Source organism: Cupressus sempervirens, chromosome 3 (genome assembly GCF_028749045.1).
Source record: "Cupressus sempervirens isolate cs-2001-9-10 chromosome 3, ASM2874904v1, whole genome shotgun sequence".
NCBI classification, from domain to species: Eukaryota; Viridiplantae; Streptophyta; class Pinopsida; order Cupressales; family Cupressaceae; genus Cupressus; species Cupressus sempervirens.
Genome location: NC_143120.1, coordinates 825060503 through 825078334, shown reverse-complemented (window position 1 = coordinate 825078334; position 17832 = coordinate 825060503). Strand labels below are relative to the sequence as shown.

The 17832-nt window shown below is 32.5% G+C and overlaps 1 protein-coding gene across 16 annotated transcripts in view; it reads left to right on the top strand.

Annotated features, from left to right (window-relative positions):
* Window positions 1–17832, top strand: part of LOC149569321 (uncharacterized) — an 81885-nt gene that overhangs the window by 38011 nt on the left and 26042 nt on the right. For 5 of the 16 annotated variants that reach the window (XM_089822044.1, XM_089822055.1, XM_089822054.1 and 2 more), the window contains one exon: window positions 5235–5395. The exons of 9 other annotated variants lie outside the window; for them this stretch is intronic. Coding sequence is in view for 4 of the 7 variants with exons in the window: in XM_089822055.1 (XP_089678181.1) it covers window positions 5235–5322 (88 nt within the window). In the remaining 3 variants the exon portion in view is untranslated. Of the gene's footprint in view, window positions 1–5234; window positions 5396–12042; window positions 12123–17832 lie in introns of all 16 variants that reach the window. 2 more of the 16 variants (XM_089822048.1, XM_089822045.1) reach the window with 1 other exon arrangement.

Below are 17832 nucleotides of genomic sequence, written 5' to 3'. Positions count from 1 at the left end.
CCTCTCGTAAGTTTCTATAAGCCTTCACTCACAGGATGGCAGGATTATGCTTTGATACCACTGTAATGTCCCTTGTTAGTTGATTGGCAATAATCGGGACAACGTTCTTATGAATCCAATGGTCAAAGTTTTATTGGTCCAAATGATTGATATATTTATGACTTAGTTGAGTTCTCTGACCTTGTTTATGTAGAATGGAGGTTTACTTTGCTAATAATATATATTTCAAATAGCTATTTAATGTAAATATGTAATGTCTCAATCTTAAACCCCTTTGAAGTTTGGAATTCTTTATTCAATTCTTAATGGTAAGAAACTTCTTCCTCTTGAAATATTTACAATTGCCGAACCAACATGTATCATGAAATCTCCGACACAAGATTATGGATGATCTTTCTGCATAAATCTTTTATACAAAATGGAATAAGTATATTTATGTTAATATATATAATCATCAACTATATATATATTTTTGATATGAGTGAGATATTGGCGCCTTTTTATGATCTGTCAAGATTCCTGGGTCTGCTATGATTATGAGTATTGATATCTTCTATTAAATAAATATTTGTATCCAAGCCTAACACTTATCTGGGTGTTTGCCTTCACTCAGATTATGTGATGGTAATATTACACCTGATGCATGTTTGAATATCCTTGAAAGTGGTCTTGCGTAACCTGTGTTGTCTTTTGCCTTATCCTCTGTAGATCCAAGTCTGCTTCTTGTCACTATTGCTCCCAGCTGCGTGGTCTCTTCTTGTTCTATTCACTTGTTCTCTCTCTCGGATGGCAAATTTCCACTATTTCAAACAATGGTGACTTCACCATTTATGCCGCTGGTTATATATGTGCATGCCACAATGGTCGATGGTTGTAGCTTCTAATTTTGCCTTGTAGATTTATTTCCGCTCTCTCCCAAGGAATGTAATGAGTCTGCAGTTATTCACTCTCGTATTTGCTCAGGAGTAGTATATTAGATATCCATCCAATATTTGGAGTTAATGTATTTTTTCCCCCCTTCGTTGATGAGAATCTTCACTTCCTTAATATATGCCATGAGAGGTCTAGCTATTAATCGAAGCGCCGTTTCAATATTTAGGTTTAAGGTAAGCGATTTAATGTTTATTCGTTTTACCATTCAGTTACAATAATTAAATTATTATTATTGTGATTAATATTATTATCCTTATTATCATGATTTAATATATAATATAATTATTTAATACTATTATCATGATTATATTATATTATATTATGATTATAATGATCAATTATTTATTATTATTATAATCTTATTTAAATTATTTAATTTATTGTTATAATGATCATTCATTAATTATTTAATTTACTATTATAATGATCATTCATTTATTATAATCTTATAAAAATGTTCATTTATAAGATTATCTTATAATTGTCAAATAATAATTTATTATTTGTATCATTAGTTTATTAATAATTATTACTTGTTTATTTCAAAATATTATATTATTTAATTATCGTTATTCAATCACTATAGTTATAATTATAATTTTATTTATTATGTTTAATATCATATCTATAATTTTATATCAATTTAATTATTATCTCTTTGACTCCTTATATTATTGGATTTTATTGGAAAAATAGGGGACATGACACACTTCAATGTTTATTTCAATATTTTATATTATTTAATTATCGTTATTCAATCACTATTGTTATAATTATAATTATTACTATTAATAATATATTATTATTTTATTTATTATGTTTAATATCATATCTATAATTTTATATCAAATTAATTATTATCTCTTTGACTCCTTATATTATTGAATTTTACTGGCAAAAATAGGGGACATGACGCACTTCAATGAAAGATTATATAAAAAACATAGATTAAATGCAACGAGAGTCTTCCGAAATGACTAGAGGATTAGGAAACTTCTAGATTGCTCAAAATAGTATAATCTTGAGTAATAATTTTGAAATGTGATTACTTTAAATTTGTAAACATTGGAAAATGAATAAAATTAACGATTAAATAAAATGTAAGATTGTTTTAAATGAAAACATATAATGGAGAAGACAACTGAATATATTAACTCTCAACTAGTAGATATCTAATGTTTGCCAACATATGAATTATGAGTTTATAAGCAACTTAATGACCGGTGCCAGAATTTTAAAAAATGGAGTAATAGAGTCAATATTACAAATTGCAATGGATGACTTTATGAAATATAATGAATTAAACTATAAATAATTCAATTTCTAAAATGTGATGAGTTAGCTATATCTATGCATTCTCCAACTAGTATATATTTATTAACTCACATAAAGACAAAATAGACACAAATATGGAAACAGTTCAATATTTCACAATATTTGTGATTATCGAGTTTGAGAAACTATTGCTAGTTCAATCCACTTATCTGGCGTCAAATTACTTATAGACAATATAAATTGATCATAAAGGATAAAATTGTAAAATATTTGACCTCTAAAACTTTGCCAATAAAAAAAAAGAATTCTTTATTCATATGCTCGAAATTGAATGCAATGAAGATACTCGAATTTGATGCTCTATTTGTTGCAATTCATTTCCAGACAACATACAAAAATATTTGCCAATAACACTAAATCCACAAGCTTGATTCAATCACCCATTTTTTGCCAACAAAGCAATATATCACAGGAATAGTATAATGCTTAGTATGCATAAAGCTTTTTGAAATATTTTATATGGAATTGTCCCTTGTTTTGATTTCGTACCTCCTATTTATAACAGATGAAAAGACATTTCCAATCGTCTTACCCCTTCATGACAAATAACTGACAACTTAAATATAATCTTGCAAATTTAGGGCTTCCATTTAGAAGCCTTTTTCACTCTTTTGCACTATCAACATTTTGATGGAACATTGAAATCTTTGCAAATTATAGTCTCCACTCAAAACATTTTGTCCTATCATTTACCTTCTAACTATTTGTATATTTCACATGGATCTAATAATCTTTGCCAGGAATGGATCAAGTGTGCAATATTAAGGCAAAAGTGATTGCAACAGAGAAGTGAGGGACTAATATTTGTCATGAATCATTATAATGCTTTGTTGGTACAAACACATGTGCATGAGAGTATACAAAGTATGGAGTTCAATGTGAGTTGAGTTCAAGAATCTAGAATGTTGCAGTCTGAGAATATCCAAGAAACATTGAGAGTATTATACGAAAAATGTTAATATGCACAGAGCGGAATCTCATAGGGATGGCAATAAAAAACAATATATGCATATTTGTAAATCCACGGGAACAACATATCTTCAGCAATGGATTTTGAAGATACTTGCATGTGCCATCAATGGGGATTATTCGAATATTGTCATGTGTGGTTCATGTAGATACAACAATATGCATTGAGCATGTCGTCTAAAGAATAGGAGATAAGAATGATCAAACAATATCAAATTGTAACTAAAATACCATCGAATCCTCCTATTACTGGACATAGTAAGAGGAATATGTTTTCCAAAAAGCATAACAATCACAAATTTGGGTTGTCTGCATATGCGTTATTGTGGTTGCATATATACAAGTGAAAAATTCATGTGCAACCCATATGCGCCATGATCAGAAAGTCACGAAGACATACAAAGATTTGTTGGATGCGAAAAAAACAAAAAACAACTTATGTTTGTCACCTTGCATGAAGAATTGGGAGGTGTCTTTCAACTGAGAGCTCTTGCAAATATAATTTCTATTATGAGGCAGATATATGCGATTCTATGTATTGGTGAAGTGTTTTCGAAAGGAGACTTTTGCCCCTATATCTTGTAGAATCGCTAAGATGTTATTATTTATCGATACTCTATTTTGTCGCTAGTATTTGATGAAAAGAATGGGAGCCCGAGAGACATGATGGATAATTGCTGGATTTCTAAATTTTAAGATAACACTAATTTGATTTTTTTAAGCTAGTAAGGGTCCACCTAACATATATTTATGTCAATTTATGCATTATATTAATATGCTAAAATATATATATACATATTATGAATATATATATCATGAGTTTGAATTATATTATGAAAATAACTTCATGATGATATTCAAAGGTCCACAAGACAAGGATTTGGATGCCCGATTGGTTTTGTTTGGACATATAGTTTCAAATGCATCTGATGATTTCATATATATTGAATGACTTAAGAGGAACGTTAAAGCATTGCCTTAAGGGGACTATGCAAATTATGCATAGGAACTACCCGATTAGTTAATTGTTATGAAGAGGTGCAATGGTTGAGCAAGTGCCTCTCCATCATTTATAAGTATGGGATGAGAAAGACACAATAGACACAATCTTACATACAATTTTTAAAAAAGGTCTCTCTACATACTAAGCATTATACTATTTTTGTGATATATTACTCTGTTGGTGAAAATTGGGTGATTGAACCAAGTTGGTGGATTGAGTTGTACTGGCAAATATTTTTTGTTTTTTGGAATTGAATTGCAACGAATAAAGCATCAAATTTGAGTGTCTTCATTGCATTCAATTTCAGGGATATTAGTAAGGGAATTTTATTTTTATTAGCAAAGTTCTAGTGTCCAAATTTTTTACAATTTTGTCCTTGATGATCAATTTATATTTTCTATAAGTAATTTGATGTGCGATAAGTGGATTGAATTAGCAATAGCTTCTCAAATGTGATAGTCATGAATATTGTGAAATGCTTTAATTGTTTCCATATTTGTGTTTATTCTATCTCTATATGAGTTAAGACAAGATAGAGTAGTTGGAGAATGCATAGATATAGCTAATTCGTTGCATTTTGGAAATTAAATTATTTATAGTTTGATTCATTATATTTCATAAAGTTGTAAATTGCAAATTGTAATATTGACTCTATTGCTCTTTTTTCTAAAATTCTAGCACTGGTTATTAAGTTGCTTATGATCTCCTAATTCATATGCTGGCAAACATTCCCTATCTAGCAATTGAGAATTAATATATCCACTTATTTTCTCCATTATATCTTTTCATTTAAAACAATCTCGCATTTTATTTATTTGTTAACTTTATTCAATTTTCAGCGTTTGCAAGTTTGAAATAATCATATTCCGAAGTTATCACTCAGGTTGTAATTATTTGAGCAATCTAGAGGTTTCCCAATCCGCTTGCCGTTTCGGGAGACTCTAGTTGCGTATAATCTCTCTGCTTTATATAATTTTGGATTTAAGTGATTCAGGATCAGGCGCACTCGCCTTGGCTTTGTAGAGTCAGAAGTGCAAAAGGTCCCGCTAGTTGATGTTGTCAAGTTGGCCATAATTGGTTGATGTTGTCTTAGGAATTTAAATTATGGTTTTGGGAACCAACTTATTGGTGATTCTAGTGGGGAACATGTTGCAAGTAAGTTTTGCAAACTTCTTACCTTAAACCAGTATAGAGATTCGTTAAATTACAATCTTTGTTAAGTTTCAGATTTTACTGTTTTGGCATATAATAGTTTCTAGAATTGTGAATAAGTTCTTATTTTCATTTCAGCACTTGTTATTTACTGTTTGATATTATTCAGATTCTAGAGATCAGATTTTTTATATCAGTATTTGAGTAAACACATAATATGTCAAGTCGTTTCTAAATCTGATTATTCTAATTGTGTTCAAAATTCTGATTTTACCTAATCTGAAAATTTCAAGATCATATTTCTGCATCTCACACAATCTTTTAAAGTAACCAAATTTGAAGAATTAATTGTTATTTTTCAGAAATCTTTTTTGTTAAAGTTCAAGTTATTTGTGGCATATGCTCTATTGAGGAAGTACCTAGAAGTTTATTTTATCTTTCCCTAAGAGGGTGTCAACTCTATTGTGCATTATTTAATCTGTTCTATATTGTAGAATTAACCATTGCTTTTGAAGTTTATGTGGGGGTGAAGGTCAGTAAATCTAGAACCTAAAAGATTTGTGCAATTGACTTTTGAGAAAAAATAAAGGAGGAAAGGTAAGAATCATAAACCAAAGATGCTTTAAACAGGACACATGAGTTTTCAGGAAAGGACTAACAGAGAAAATGCGAGATAATTCAAGTCGTAATAGTTCTGAAACTGAAGAGAAAAATTTCAATTCGTTTTTTCAGATTCCTAGAGTGGATGAAGAACCACGCTGTGTAATAAATCAAATAGATGATGATGAAAATCAAGGGGAATTAATGTAGTGGGACACAATTATAAGGAAGACGACTAAAATTGCTAATGACAACAATGCAATATTAGCGAAGATTCTCAAGATGTAGCCATATGATATCCTTGAAAAAATAAGAATATTAGGAGATAATATTATCTCTCCACCTAGAAATACTAGCAATGAAGAAATGTCAGATAGGTGGAGGGTGGAAAGATTAGAGCAAGTCTAAGATGAGGTAAACACATCATCAAAATATAACCCGCCTCATAGAAAAAACTTGGACGTGAATTTGCTACCAGCTATGTTAACCCATTGTATGATAATAAAAGGAATAAAAATCAAAATAACAATTTTGCAAGGCATCTCAACAACAATCAATATGCGGGGAATTCAAGACATCATACTAGATGTATCCCACAAAACAATGGAACTTCAGGCAGCCCTATGGTGTAAGTCAAAACAATAGAAATATCAACCAAAATAACTAGGGTTATGTGGCACAAAATCTGGGGATGAGGAATCAAACTATGAGCCAATCGATGGTTATTGAAAGGTATCGACAACTTGATTTTGGTGGAGTCAGAAGATGTCCCAACGCAATCTCCAATGATTTGAGAAATGCTATTCCAAAGTTTTCTGGTAATGGAGTGGAATTTGTTGAGCAACATGTTATTAACTTAAAGAATACAATTGAAGATTTTGAAAAAGATCATGAGGATGTCTTTATGAAGCTTTTTATCTAATCTTTGATAGAGGACACAACTGAATGGTATCGAAGTCTCCCAGATAGGTCTATAACTGGGTGGTGTGATTTTGTTGATCAATTTGGAGATCATAATGATACATCTTTTGCTTCACACAAATTAATGAGTATTAAGAAGAATGCCAATGAGTTAGTATCAGAGTTTAATAAAAGATTTAATAAGGTTTTAAATATAATTATGAGAGAGACCAGATCGATGGATTTCTTCTTGATTGATTTCTACTTAAGTGCATTCGACAGTAAAACTCATTATGAGATAAGATCTCAAAGGCCTTCATTGCAGTCATAAGCTTTCAGAGTTGTTACGACAATTGAAAATGTCAGGAAAGTGGCAAGTAGTATTAACAAACAGGATGCTTCAAAGTTGTACAATCCTAAAACCCCTAAGAAGGATGAATTAAATAGATTATGGGCAGGCTCAAAGATATAAAGATAAAATATAATAGGAATGAGAGGTCGTCATTTCACACAAATGACAGATTGAGACTTCAGGACATGCCACTACAAATTGGAAAGATGGAAAACTAGAAAAATGAATCATGTCAAGGATATCTCAGATCCTTTAAAGAAAATCAACATGATTGATGATGGGGCGTGGTGTAATATATGTAGACTTCCTCATGCTTCTAAACATTGTATTGTTGCACAATCTATCCTTGAGGAAGAGAACCAAGAAAGAGAAGATGTTGTTAACGCCATATCATCAGATCCATTGTGGGGCAGAGATGATGACGATTCTTTAGAAGAAGATCAAAATTCTGACTATCACTCAAGGAGATTAAATCAAAGACACCATCTTGCGGAGATTGACAATTAAGGAAAGGAAGGCTTATATTATCATAGCAGTAGAACAAGCTAAACATACTTATCAGTGGAGAAACAAAGCTATGGGTGTAGGTCAAGGTATTCTTGCTAGTATGTTTGCAAAGAATCCACAATAGGGAGAAACATCTAAAAGAGGTGGTAATCAAATTCAGGCTAAACAGGTAGAAACTAACCAACCTTCGTAATTAACCAAACAACCAGTCAAGCATAATAATGGTAAGCAGGTATCTGATTGTCATACTTTCATTAATCATGCATTATCTCAATTAAAAAATGTTGTTCCACTAATGAAAATAATGAAATTTCTTAATTATAGGGAGGAAACTGTGAAGATCTTTTCTAGCATAGAATATGGTAATTATAAAAATGATGCAAGAAATAATGAAGATCCACCTGTTGTGTATCTAGGGACAACATTAAATAAGAATTCAAGTCAAGTAGACCCATTTTATTTAACTTTACTGTTTAATAACAAGTTGGTGAAAAATTGTATGATTGATTCTAGCGCGGAAGTTAATATCATGTTTGTTGATGTTATGAAAGAAATTGGTCTTAAAGTAGATACTCCTTATGACAAATGTTATGCTATGGATAATAGATTTGTTCCAGTAGTAGACATTATTAAAAATGTTGAATTTCGTCTTCTGACATCACTGTAGTTGAGATTTCAGTGAGTTATGACATTTTTATCTTGACAATGGTCGAATTTGGTTAGTGGTCATGTGCAAAGAAATAAGGATTGAAAGAGAGCCCCAATCATACTACCATATCGAAGATTACAATCCAGATTTTGATGTTAACTTCTGCTAGTCTAACATGGATAACTTTCAGGTAAGTATAACCCAACCTACTTTAGAAGTTATTGACCCTATTTCAATACATGCATAGGAGAATTGTGATAACATTTGGCAAATGTACTTTGACAGTGCTTGTAGTAAGGAAGGAAATGGGGCTGGTGTCATATTCATTTCACCATTAGGTAAAACATTTAAATATTCATTTCTATTAAACTTTCAGTGTATTGAAAATATTGTTGAATATGAAGCTTTGATTATTGGTCTTGGTATTGCTAAGGCTTATAGGATTAAATTACTCGCTTGTTTAGGGGACTCAGACTTGATTTAATCCCAAATTAGGCAAAAGTTTTCTATTAGGAAGCCAAAATTGAAGCAATATCGAAATTCTGCGTGGGATTTGATTAAGTATTTTGATGCCTTTTCTATTAAATGGATAGATAGGTCAAATAACTATTTGGCTGACATAATGACCAACTTTTCTATCAAACAAATTGATTTCCCACTCGACGGGGTCATTCAGGTAGAGATGAACAATAGACCTTCAATACCACATAATGTGCAAAACTGACAAGTCTTTGAAGATGATAAAGACATTATTAGGTTTTAGACTTGCGAAGAGGATTATGAAAATCAAATTATTGATTAGAATGGATGTGTAGAAGAAAAAGATGGCGAGGAAACGTTATTTGGAAAAGAAATAGTTCATTTAAAGACAAATAAAATACCTAAGGGTCTTATAGCCTTAGAAAAAATCTTCGATGAGAGAGTAAATGCAAGACCTAGCAAGTCGACTAAGATCCAAAACGATATCGAGGAAATAAACCTAGGAAACAAAAATTCTCCTAAAAATGTTAATATAGGAAATAAATTATTATCCAAGATTAGGGCTGAATTGATTTCCCTGCTAAGGAAGTATAAATATATTTTCGCGTGGAGTTATGATGAGTTGAGAGCTTATAGGGAAGACTTATTCCAACATGAGATATCCTTGAAGCCTAATGCTAAACGTTTTAGGCAGAGAAAGAGGCCAATCAATGAAGGATGAGTTGATTAAAGTGAGAGATATAGGAATCATTAAACCCACCAGGCACTCAACTTGGGTTTCAAATTTAGTCTAGTTAGAAAAAAGAACGATGATATAAGATTATGTGTGGATTTTAGAAATTTAAATATATCCCCTCTAAAAGATAACTATGTGTTACCTAATATGGAGATTTTTTCAAAAAAGTGACTGGAAATGAACTATTATCTATGATGGATGAATTTTCAGGGTATAACCATGTTCAGGGCAGAGAATATGAACAATATAAGACAACATTTACGACTCCTTGGAGTACTTATGTATATGCTAGGATGCCTTTTGAGTTAATTAATGTAGGAGCTACTTTTCAGAGAGCGATGGATGTAGCCTTTGATGGGTTGATTGGTTTGATTACGGTAGTTCTATCAAGATGATCTTACCACTTATTCTAAAAGAGCAGAGGATCATTTTGAACACTTAGAATTTTTTTATAAGAGCTCTCGAATATGGGATTTCCCTAAATCCTAAAAAGTGTTATTTTGGAGTGTCACTGAGGGGAAACTTGTAGGGCACATTGTCTCTTAGGAAGGGGTACGTATAGATCCTGAAAGAGTAGCTGCCATTGACAACATCCAGATACCTCAAACTGTTAAAGGCATCTAGTCATTTTTTGGACAGATAAACTTTGCGAGAAGGTTTGTATCGAACTTTGTCGAAATCATTAAGCCTATTGCTAAGATGCTTAAGAAAGGAGCAAAAATAACATGGGACAATGAGGCTATAAAAACATTCACTAAAATAAAGAAAGCCATAAAGGAAGCTCTAGTTCTCTTGCCTCTTATATACCATAGCTTCTATAATGTTACAGAAGAATAAGGAAGGCCATGAATAACCGATTGTGTTATTTGGTAAGAGCTTATAGGATGTTAAACTTAATTATGACATCGATGAGAAGCAAGCTTATGCCCTTGTTAAAGCAGTTAAGTCTTTTATACCTTATTTGTTTGGAGCTGGAATTATTGCCTCTGTGCCTAATGCTGCTATGAAGGATATCTTTAGACAATCTAAGACCATTGAAAGAAGATGTGGGTGGATAAATCAAATTCAAGAATTGAATATAGATATTTAGATCGCAAAATTGGTCAGAGGGTAGGGATTGATTGGACTTATGGCCAAATTGAATTTGGAAGTTGTGCAAGTTAATCAAATTGATCTTAATCATACTGAAGTTAGTATCAAAAGGTGTCCTTGGTATAGCGACGTAGTTTATTATTTAAGGCATATGAAATGTAAAGATGATCTAAATGATAATAAAAAAAGGAACATTAAGTTACAAGCCGTTAAACATGCTTTGATTCAAGGAGATTTGTATTGGAAGAACCAAGATAATATTTTGCTTTTTTGTTTAGATATAGCTCAGTCTGAAGTTATTTTAAAAGAAAGGCATGAGGGAGTATGTGGTGGTCATTTTTCAGCAAGAACCACAACACATAAAATTGTGTGAATAAGCTATTATTGGCCCCAACTTTTTAAGGATTGTCATCCATATGTGCAAACATGTGAAGCATGTCAGAAATTCTCAGGGAAACTAAAATATGATGGTGCCCTCCCACGAAGAACGTTACAAGTTGAAGAACCATTCCAAATGTGGGGAATCTACTTTGATTGGTGAAATTAGTGATAAATTGAGTGAAGGTCATAGTTAGATCTTAATAACAATCAACTATTTCACCAAATGGGTAGAGGCCATACCTACTCGGCAATCTACGAGTAAAGTCGTGATCAAATTCCTTATGAAGAACATTCTAACCAGGTTTGGGGTTCCTCGAAAGATTATAGAGGATATTGGCATGTGTTTTCAATCTAATGAAATTTATTGACTTTTATAGGAAATATGGTATAATCGTGTCATATACACCACCTTATCATCCTCAGGGCTTTTGGGTGGATATTTTTCAATTGATAGTTTTGGGTAAAATCCAGTTGCAAAATAAGATGACCAACCATAGCGTGTGAGACAGAGTCTCTCGTACCTTAAAGGGAAGGCCCCCCCTTCTCACTGTTCCTTGGATCAACTCAAGGTAAGCAAGAAGTTGAGAGATTTTGTAAGGGGTGTGTTACATCCCAAAATTTTGACCTATTTAAAATTATTATTGCTGTTGAGTCAATTAGATAAAAACTATTGTTTTTATTTCTTGTCTTTCCTGTTCATGTGAAAAAGGGTAGTTATATGTAACCGTTGTTTCATATGAAATTGGTTGTTATCAATTATTATGTATAACCATTTAATGATGATGGTAGTTAATTGTTACCTGTCATATGTTGATGATGATAGTTAGTAGTTGCTTGGTTTTAGAATGATGGTTATTAACTAATTTCTTTACTATTATCTATGTTATACGTTGATATGGATTTATCATGGGAACTAGTTATTATTGTGGAAAATGTTGCACGGGTGGTTGCAGGAGCTGACGAATGGGAGAAGCATTGCTTAACGGGATCCACGGAATGGGGTACTATCTTAGTTGATTTGTTCGATCGATAGGTATGACCTCTAGCTATCTTGGTAAGGACCTAGCGACTGCATAACAAGGTACGTTCATTGAACACACATGAGCTATTGGACAATCATTAAAACATTAAACATTTTAACATAATCAAAGTACACACCTTTAATGGTTTATGTTGACATTCTCATCACTTCAAAATAATACATATATATGTATGTGCGCATAAGTATAAAAGTATGATGCCACCATAGTATTAAATTATACAAGTTTGTATCTATTAAAATACATATACATAAATATGCATATACCTTGAGAAGATATGAAGATAAAATAATCTTCCAAGTATACATGTATTTAGATATGCGTATCCTAATAGGTATAACTTTGGACAAATAATAATAATATGATGTCACCGTTTGAAATTATATATATATATATATATATATATATATATATATATATATATATATATATATATATATATATATATATATATATATATATGTATAATTTTATAAATTATTCTTTTCATTAGGAAACCTTCTAATTCTTTCCTCATATTTTTAAGTCTCTGTAAGAGACAAAAAGTACACTTGGCATGTCTTTTTAAAAACCGGTGAATCAAAGAAGCTGATTTTTTTTTTTTTTTATAACTGGTATCAAGAGTAGCGGCTTCTTCTAAGCCTCTATATTATTTCCATATATCTTCTTGCTCAATATAAGTCTGAGAACCAACCCGAATTCAGTAGCTCTATCTCCATTCCCTCATATCTTCTCTTTCCTTATTTTTGCAACTGGCATTGAAGATGATTCAGAGTTATTGATTTTGTCATTGAATGGTCTTAAATTTTGAGCTTTGCATTTCGAAACCCAAAATTCAAAGAGTCAGCTGATCGAAATTAAGTAAAGTTCCATATCTTTTGTTGACCAGGTTATGTGATCAGCTTTCCCGAATCTTATTTAGTATATGTTATGCATTCAATAATATAGATACAAGGATAGTATCAATGATTTCTAAATATCGATGCTTGACCGTGATATCAAATAACACATTTAATGAAGCTATCTCATTGTGTTAAGTCTATACCAATTACTCATGTCATGCTAAGACTACCTTTTTGTTTTAGTTGGTTCCTAGATTCAAGTTTTAATTCTTTGAAGTTCCTTAAGTGAAGTTCTCGTGTCTTAGGAACTGTATTGTGACAATGCTGATTTTATATTATTTTTTCCATCAGCTGAGGTTCAACAAAACACTTGATATACTCTAAAGATTATACACCTAGGACTAACCCGACTGGTTGGCCAAGAAAGAGGGTGAAAAGGTGAGAAAAAGTTCTGTAAGAACAAGAAAACAGAATCAGATTTGATACAACAAATTTATTACTTTTAAAGAATCATTTAATAACTCATGCATATCCACTTAATTTACCTTGTTGTCAAGTCGAGTAGTGGTGATCGAGTATTAGAAACCCATTCAAAAACCTTGGTCAAGGTTGTTAAAGGCATGCTTGCCTTCTATAGAGCACAAGATGTCTGTGGCGCCAGATAATCAGACATGTTTGTCTATTACTGAGCGGACATTCTAAACACTGGTATTGCTCAGATGGCTGGCCTAATAGTGCCCCAAGCCTAGCCTTGGAGTAGGGATGGCCTTTCTTATCAAAAGATTGTATGGGGATTGATATGGTCCGCGTTTGGGAGGTTAAGCCTAAGCTAATGCTTCTTCTTTTATCCGAAAGCCAAGGCTTGCACAACCAGTTCAAAACTTTCCAATTAGCTTTTGTATGTTCTTTCTCTATCCTTGGCTATGCATTACTCTGTTTTGTGAATATCAAATATCATAGTATGAATGGTAATGTTAATTCAGTTATTATCCCATGAAATGGAATTAAAGATGTTATATTTTCAGTTGTTTAGTTGAAGTATTACTTTCATATTTATTAGAAATAAGATTTTAGCTCTAATCTTTTAGTTAAGAATATTCATTTGTTATAGGGTGTTACCAATATTCTTCCTTTTAACTTCAGGAAAGAATCCATTTACTTGTGAAGTGAGTAATGGCCAAGGTGAAATCTCTAACTACACTACTATCTAACAGCTGGAAATGGTGATACCGATAAACCAACACCAACTCAAAGGCTAGTTGAAAGTGTTCCAATTTAGCTCTAAGTCCAGTCGTAATTCTATATGAATAAGTTTTACTATTGGGGCACAAAGAGTTCTAGAAGTAAAGATATCCTAATTATTTTATGAATCAAGAAAGAGATATAAGCTACAGACAAAGCTTCTAGTCTATATATCTCTACAACTGCTCCCAGTTAAAGCTTCAGATTGAATTGCTTTCTAACTATTTTTTAAACTCAATTATCAAGAATGCAAAACAACATGTGAATCAAAAGCAACAAATGCAAATCACAATCAAAGCTTCTAACTTGCACAAGTAACAATCTCACTCAATCAAAGTTAAGTCTCAATTGATTCTTTGTATTCACTTTTCTTTCAAAATGATGCTACACAATCAAAGTTATGCTTACACAATTTCTCTAGAGCTCTCTTGTATACAATAAAAGATGATTTTTACAATGAGGGGACACTCCTTTATATAGGCAAAGGAGTTGAGAAAAATAAGGAAAAAGTGGGAGCGAGTCAACCAACTTTGACTCGATCTAACTAACAAGAGAAATTATTGGATTACATGTCATTACACATGTAAATAGTATTACATTTAATTACACATTTTCATGTAATACAACCTCTTCAAGTACACATGAAAGAAGAAGAAGAAAGACAAAAGAGAATTGAAACAATCCTAGGGATTGTTCTGAAGGGCCTTGTACTTGGCGATGCAATCCGGAATTATAACAGGATCGGGAGTTCCTGTATTTCATGCCACTGCATTCACCTTGATAATCATGGTGTTATATCTTTTGATAGCCTTTGACTCTCTATGGTGAATTGTCTGTTGTCATTTGAAAACTTGATATGATCAAGCTTTTTCTTGTTCAAGTTGTCGTGAATTCTCCTTTGTAGATTGCCACATTATAGAGTCTCTTACACTTTGAAGACCTTCTTGACAATGTTTGGATGTAAACTCAGAATATTTTTCGACAAGCATCTACAAATATATATATATTTTGAAACAAAGTGCTTGGCGCATGCCTACAGAAACTTAGGTTCTCGGACAATCATTGGGAAAATGGAGACCAAATGAATTATTGCTTCTTTGATTTGAAACAAAGCATGTCTTCTCAATGGGGCATCTCTATTTTTTGAATAAGTTTTGACATATCTTGAAGAGTGTACTGCAACATGAAGATGATAACATCTTCCAATGAGATTGAGTCCTTGAGTACTTTGGGATTTGAGTTACAATGACGAATCCATGAGGGGTGGGTATTCAAAGTATGGATTAAACGCTTATGGAACACATATGATGGCTGTAAATGAACTGGAAAGCATATGTATTTGGATGAAAAGGGCCAAAGTCGGACTTGGAAAGATGGATTGCATGTGGGCAATGATGGGCTTTTGTGGGTATGGCCAAGAATGCAAGTTGGGATGCATATGAATGTGTGCAAATGATTACTGTTGACTTTAAAAGTGTGACCTTTAGTCAAAACCGGGTTCTATGTATGTCATTACACATAAAACGAAATACATGTAAAATGAACATGCATTCAAGTTTGGAAGATGGAAATGCGTGTAAATAGGAACAAAGGATGAGATTGCATGTAAATGTGGATGGAGGGTGAGATTACATGTAATCGCATGTGGAGAATTTGATATAGTGTGTCATGATATGTAATGATGGACGTGAAATGAGATGTTCAAGCTCTTGGGAAAGAATTTGCAATTTCTTGAAAATGAAGAGAAACAAGGGAGGAAACAAAAATGTAAAGAAAACAAGCACAAACCAAACACATACCTTTGATTTGACACTCAAACATGTCAAGGGACAAGTGGTTTTATAATGGAATTTCAAATTTGGAGTTTGGGGAAAATCCAAAAGTGTGAAAATGAGTGTACATCTTATTTAAAAGAAAGACACACTTTTCATGGCATCTCTATCAAAAAATGTAATAATACATCAAGCTAAAATGTGCAAGAAAATAGCAAGATAAGTATGAATTAATGAACAAAATTGAAAATGTCCACTTTTTGTTAATGATCCCAAAATGAAGGAGGAAGAAGCTCTATCTTTGAAAAATTCCAAAACAAACTTTGATTTCGTCCAACTTTCAATGAGGAATAATTAATAAGCTGCAAAATGACATTTTTCATGCCCAATCCCAAAAACGTGGTCAACAACCTCCAATACATGTAGCATTCTTGGCAAAATGCATGTGTAGAACCCATTTTTGTTAAAAACATGGTTTCACAATGGCACTACATGGAATGTTTTTGGCTTTAGAAAGCAAAAACATGTCTTCCAATAATCATATAATGCCTCCAAACTTGAAAATGACGTCCATTAATGGATAATACAAGCTGCAAATGCCCAAATCTAGGTGTTTTTCACTACAACGTGCCCTTAAAATGCAATGAAAAACAATGTTTTTGCAAAAGGATTCAATGTTTCAAGCATGGAAAGACATAGAAATGCCAAAACACCCCTTGTAGAATAGATCTCATGCCATGGAATGGAGAGATCTGGTGTTTACATGCAAAAATGTAGACTTGGACATCACATGCATGGGTTGTTTTTGGCCTTGGAAGCAAAAATGGGTTCTCAGCAAGAAAAAACATGTAAATAATGCCCAAACACACTCTTGGAATGCTATTATATGATTTATAAACATGCCTTCAACTTCTCCAGGTCCAAACACACTCTTGGAATGCATTAATATGTTTTAAAAACATGCATCTTGGTCAAAAATGGGTTCTCAAGATGCATGTGCATGTTTTAAAAAATGCTTTATGTGCTGGCCTTTGTTGATCACACGTTTTGGAAGTATGCAATATGCTTGACTCATTCTTGGGAGGTCATTGTATGTTTTAAATCAAAGGCATTTACATGTTTTTAATTCAAAAGTTCACTCTCTAGATGCATTTGCATATTTTAAAATATGCAAATGAGTCTAAAGTTTTTTTTTTTTTGAAAAAAGAGGGGTAAAAATTTATTTAATCAAATCCATGGTACAGAGCAAAGGTCAAAGGCCCAAAACAACACTACATACTCCTATCCTCTAATAGCAACTGATCAATGATCTCACAATATTCATACGGTAACTCATCCCTGCCATTAATATCCCATCCATCCACATTCTCTGAAGCCCACTTTGCCAGACAGTCCGCTACTCTATTCCATTCGCAAGGGATATGACGAAAGGAGACATAGTCCAAAGACTTACAAAGACTTAGAATCTGTCTGGCCATAGAGGCAAGTTGCCAACTAACATCTTCCAACCTCTGGTTATTCAGCATATCTACAACAATCTGAGAATTAGACTCACAGATGATCTTCCGCCATTGTAAAGCGCAACCATGCTCAATAGCAACCTTAATAGCCAGGGCCTTCATCAGATTATTAGAATGGTGACCCTTGTAAATGGAGAGGATAAAAACTGCATCACCATCACTGTCTCGACCAATAGCACCGATACCAGCATGACTAGGGTTCCCACGAGAAGAACCATCCGTATTGATCTTCAAAATCCCAGTCAGGGGAGAAGACCACCTCCCATCCCGACACACTTGCTGCTTAACATGGCTAGGTCTTTTTCCAAGAATGACTCTTCGACTATT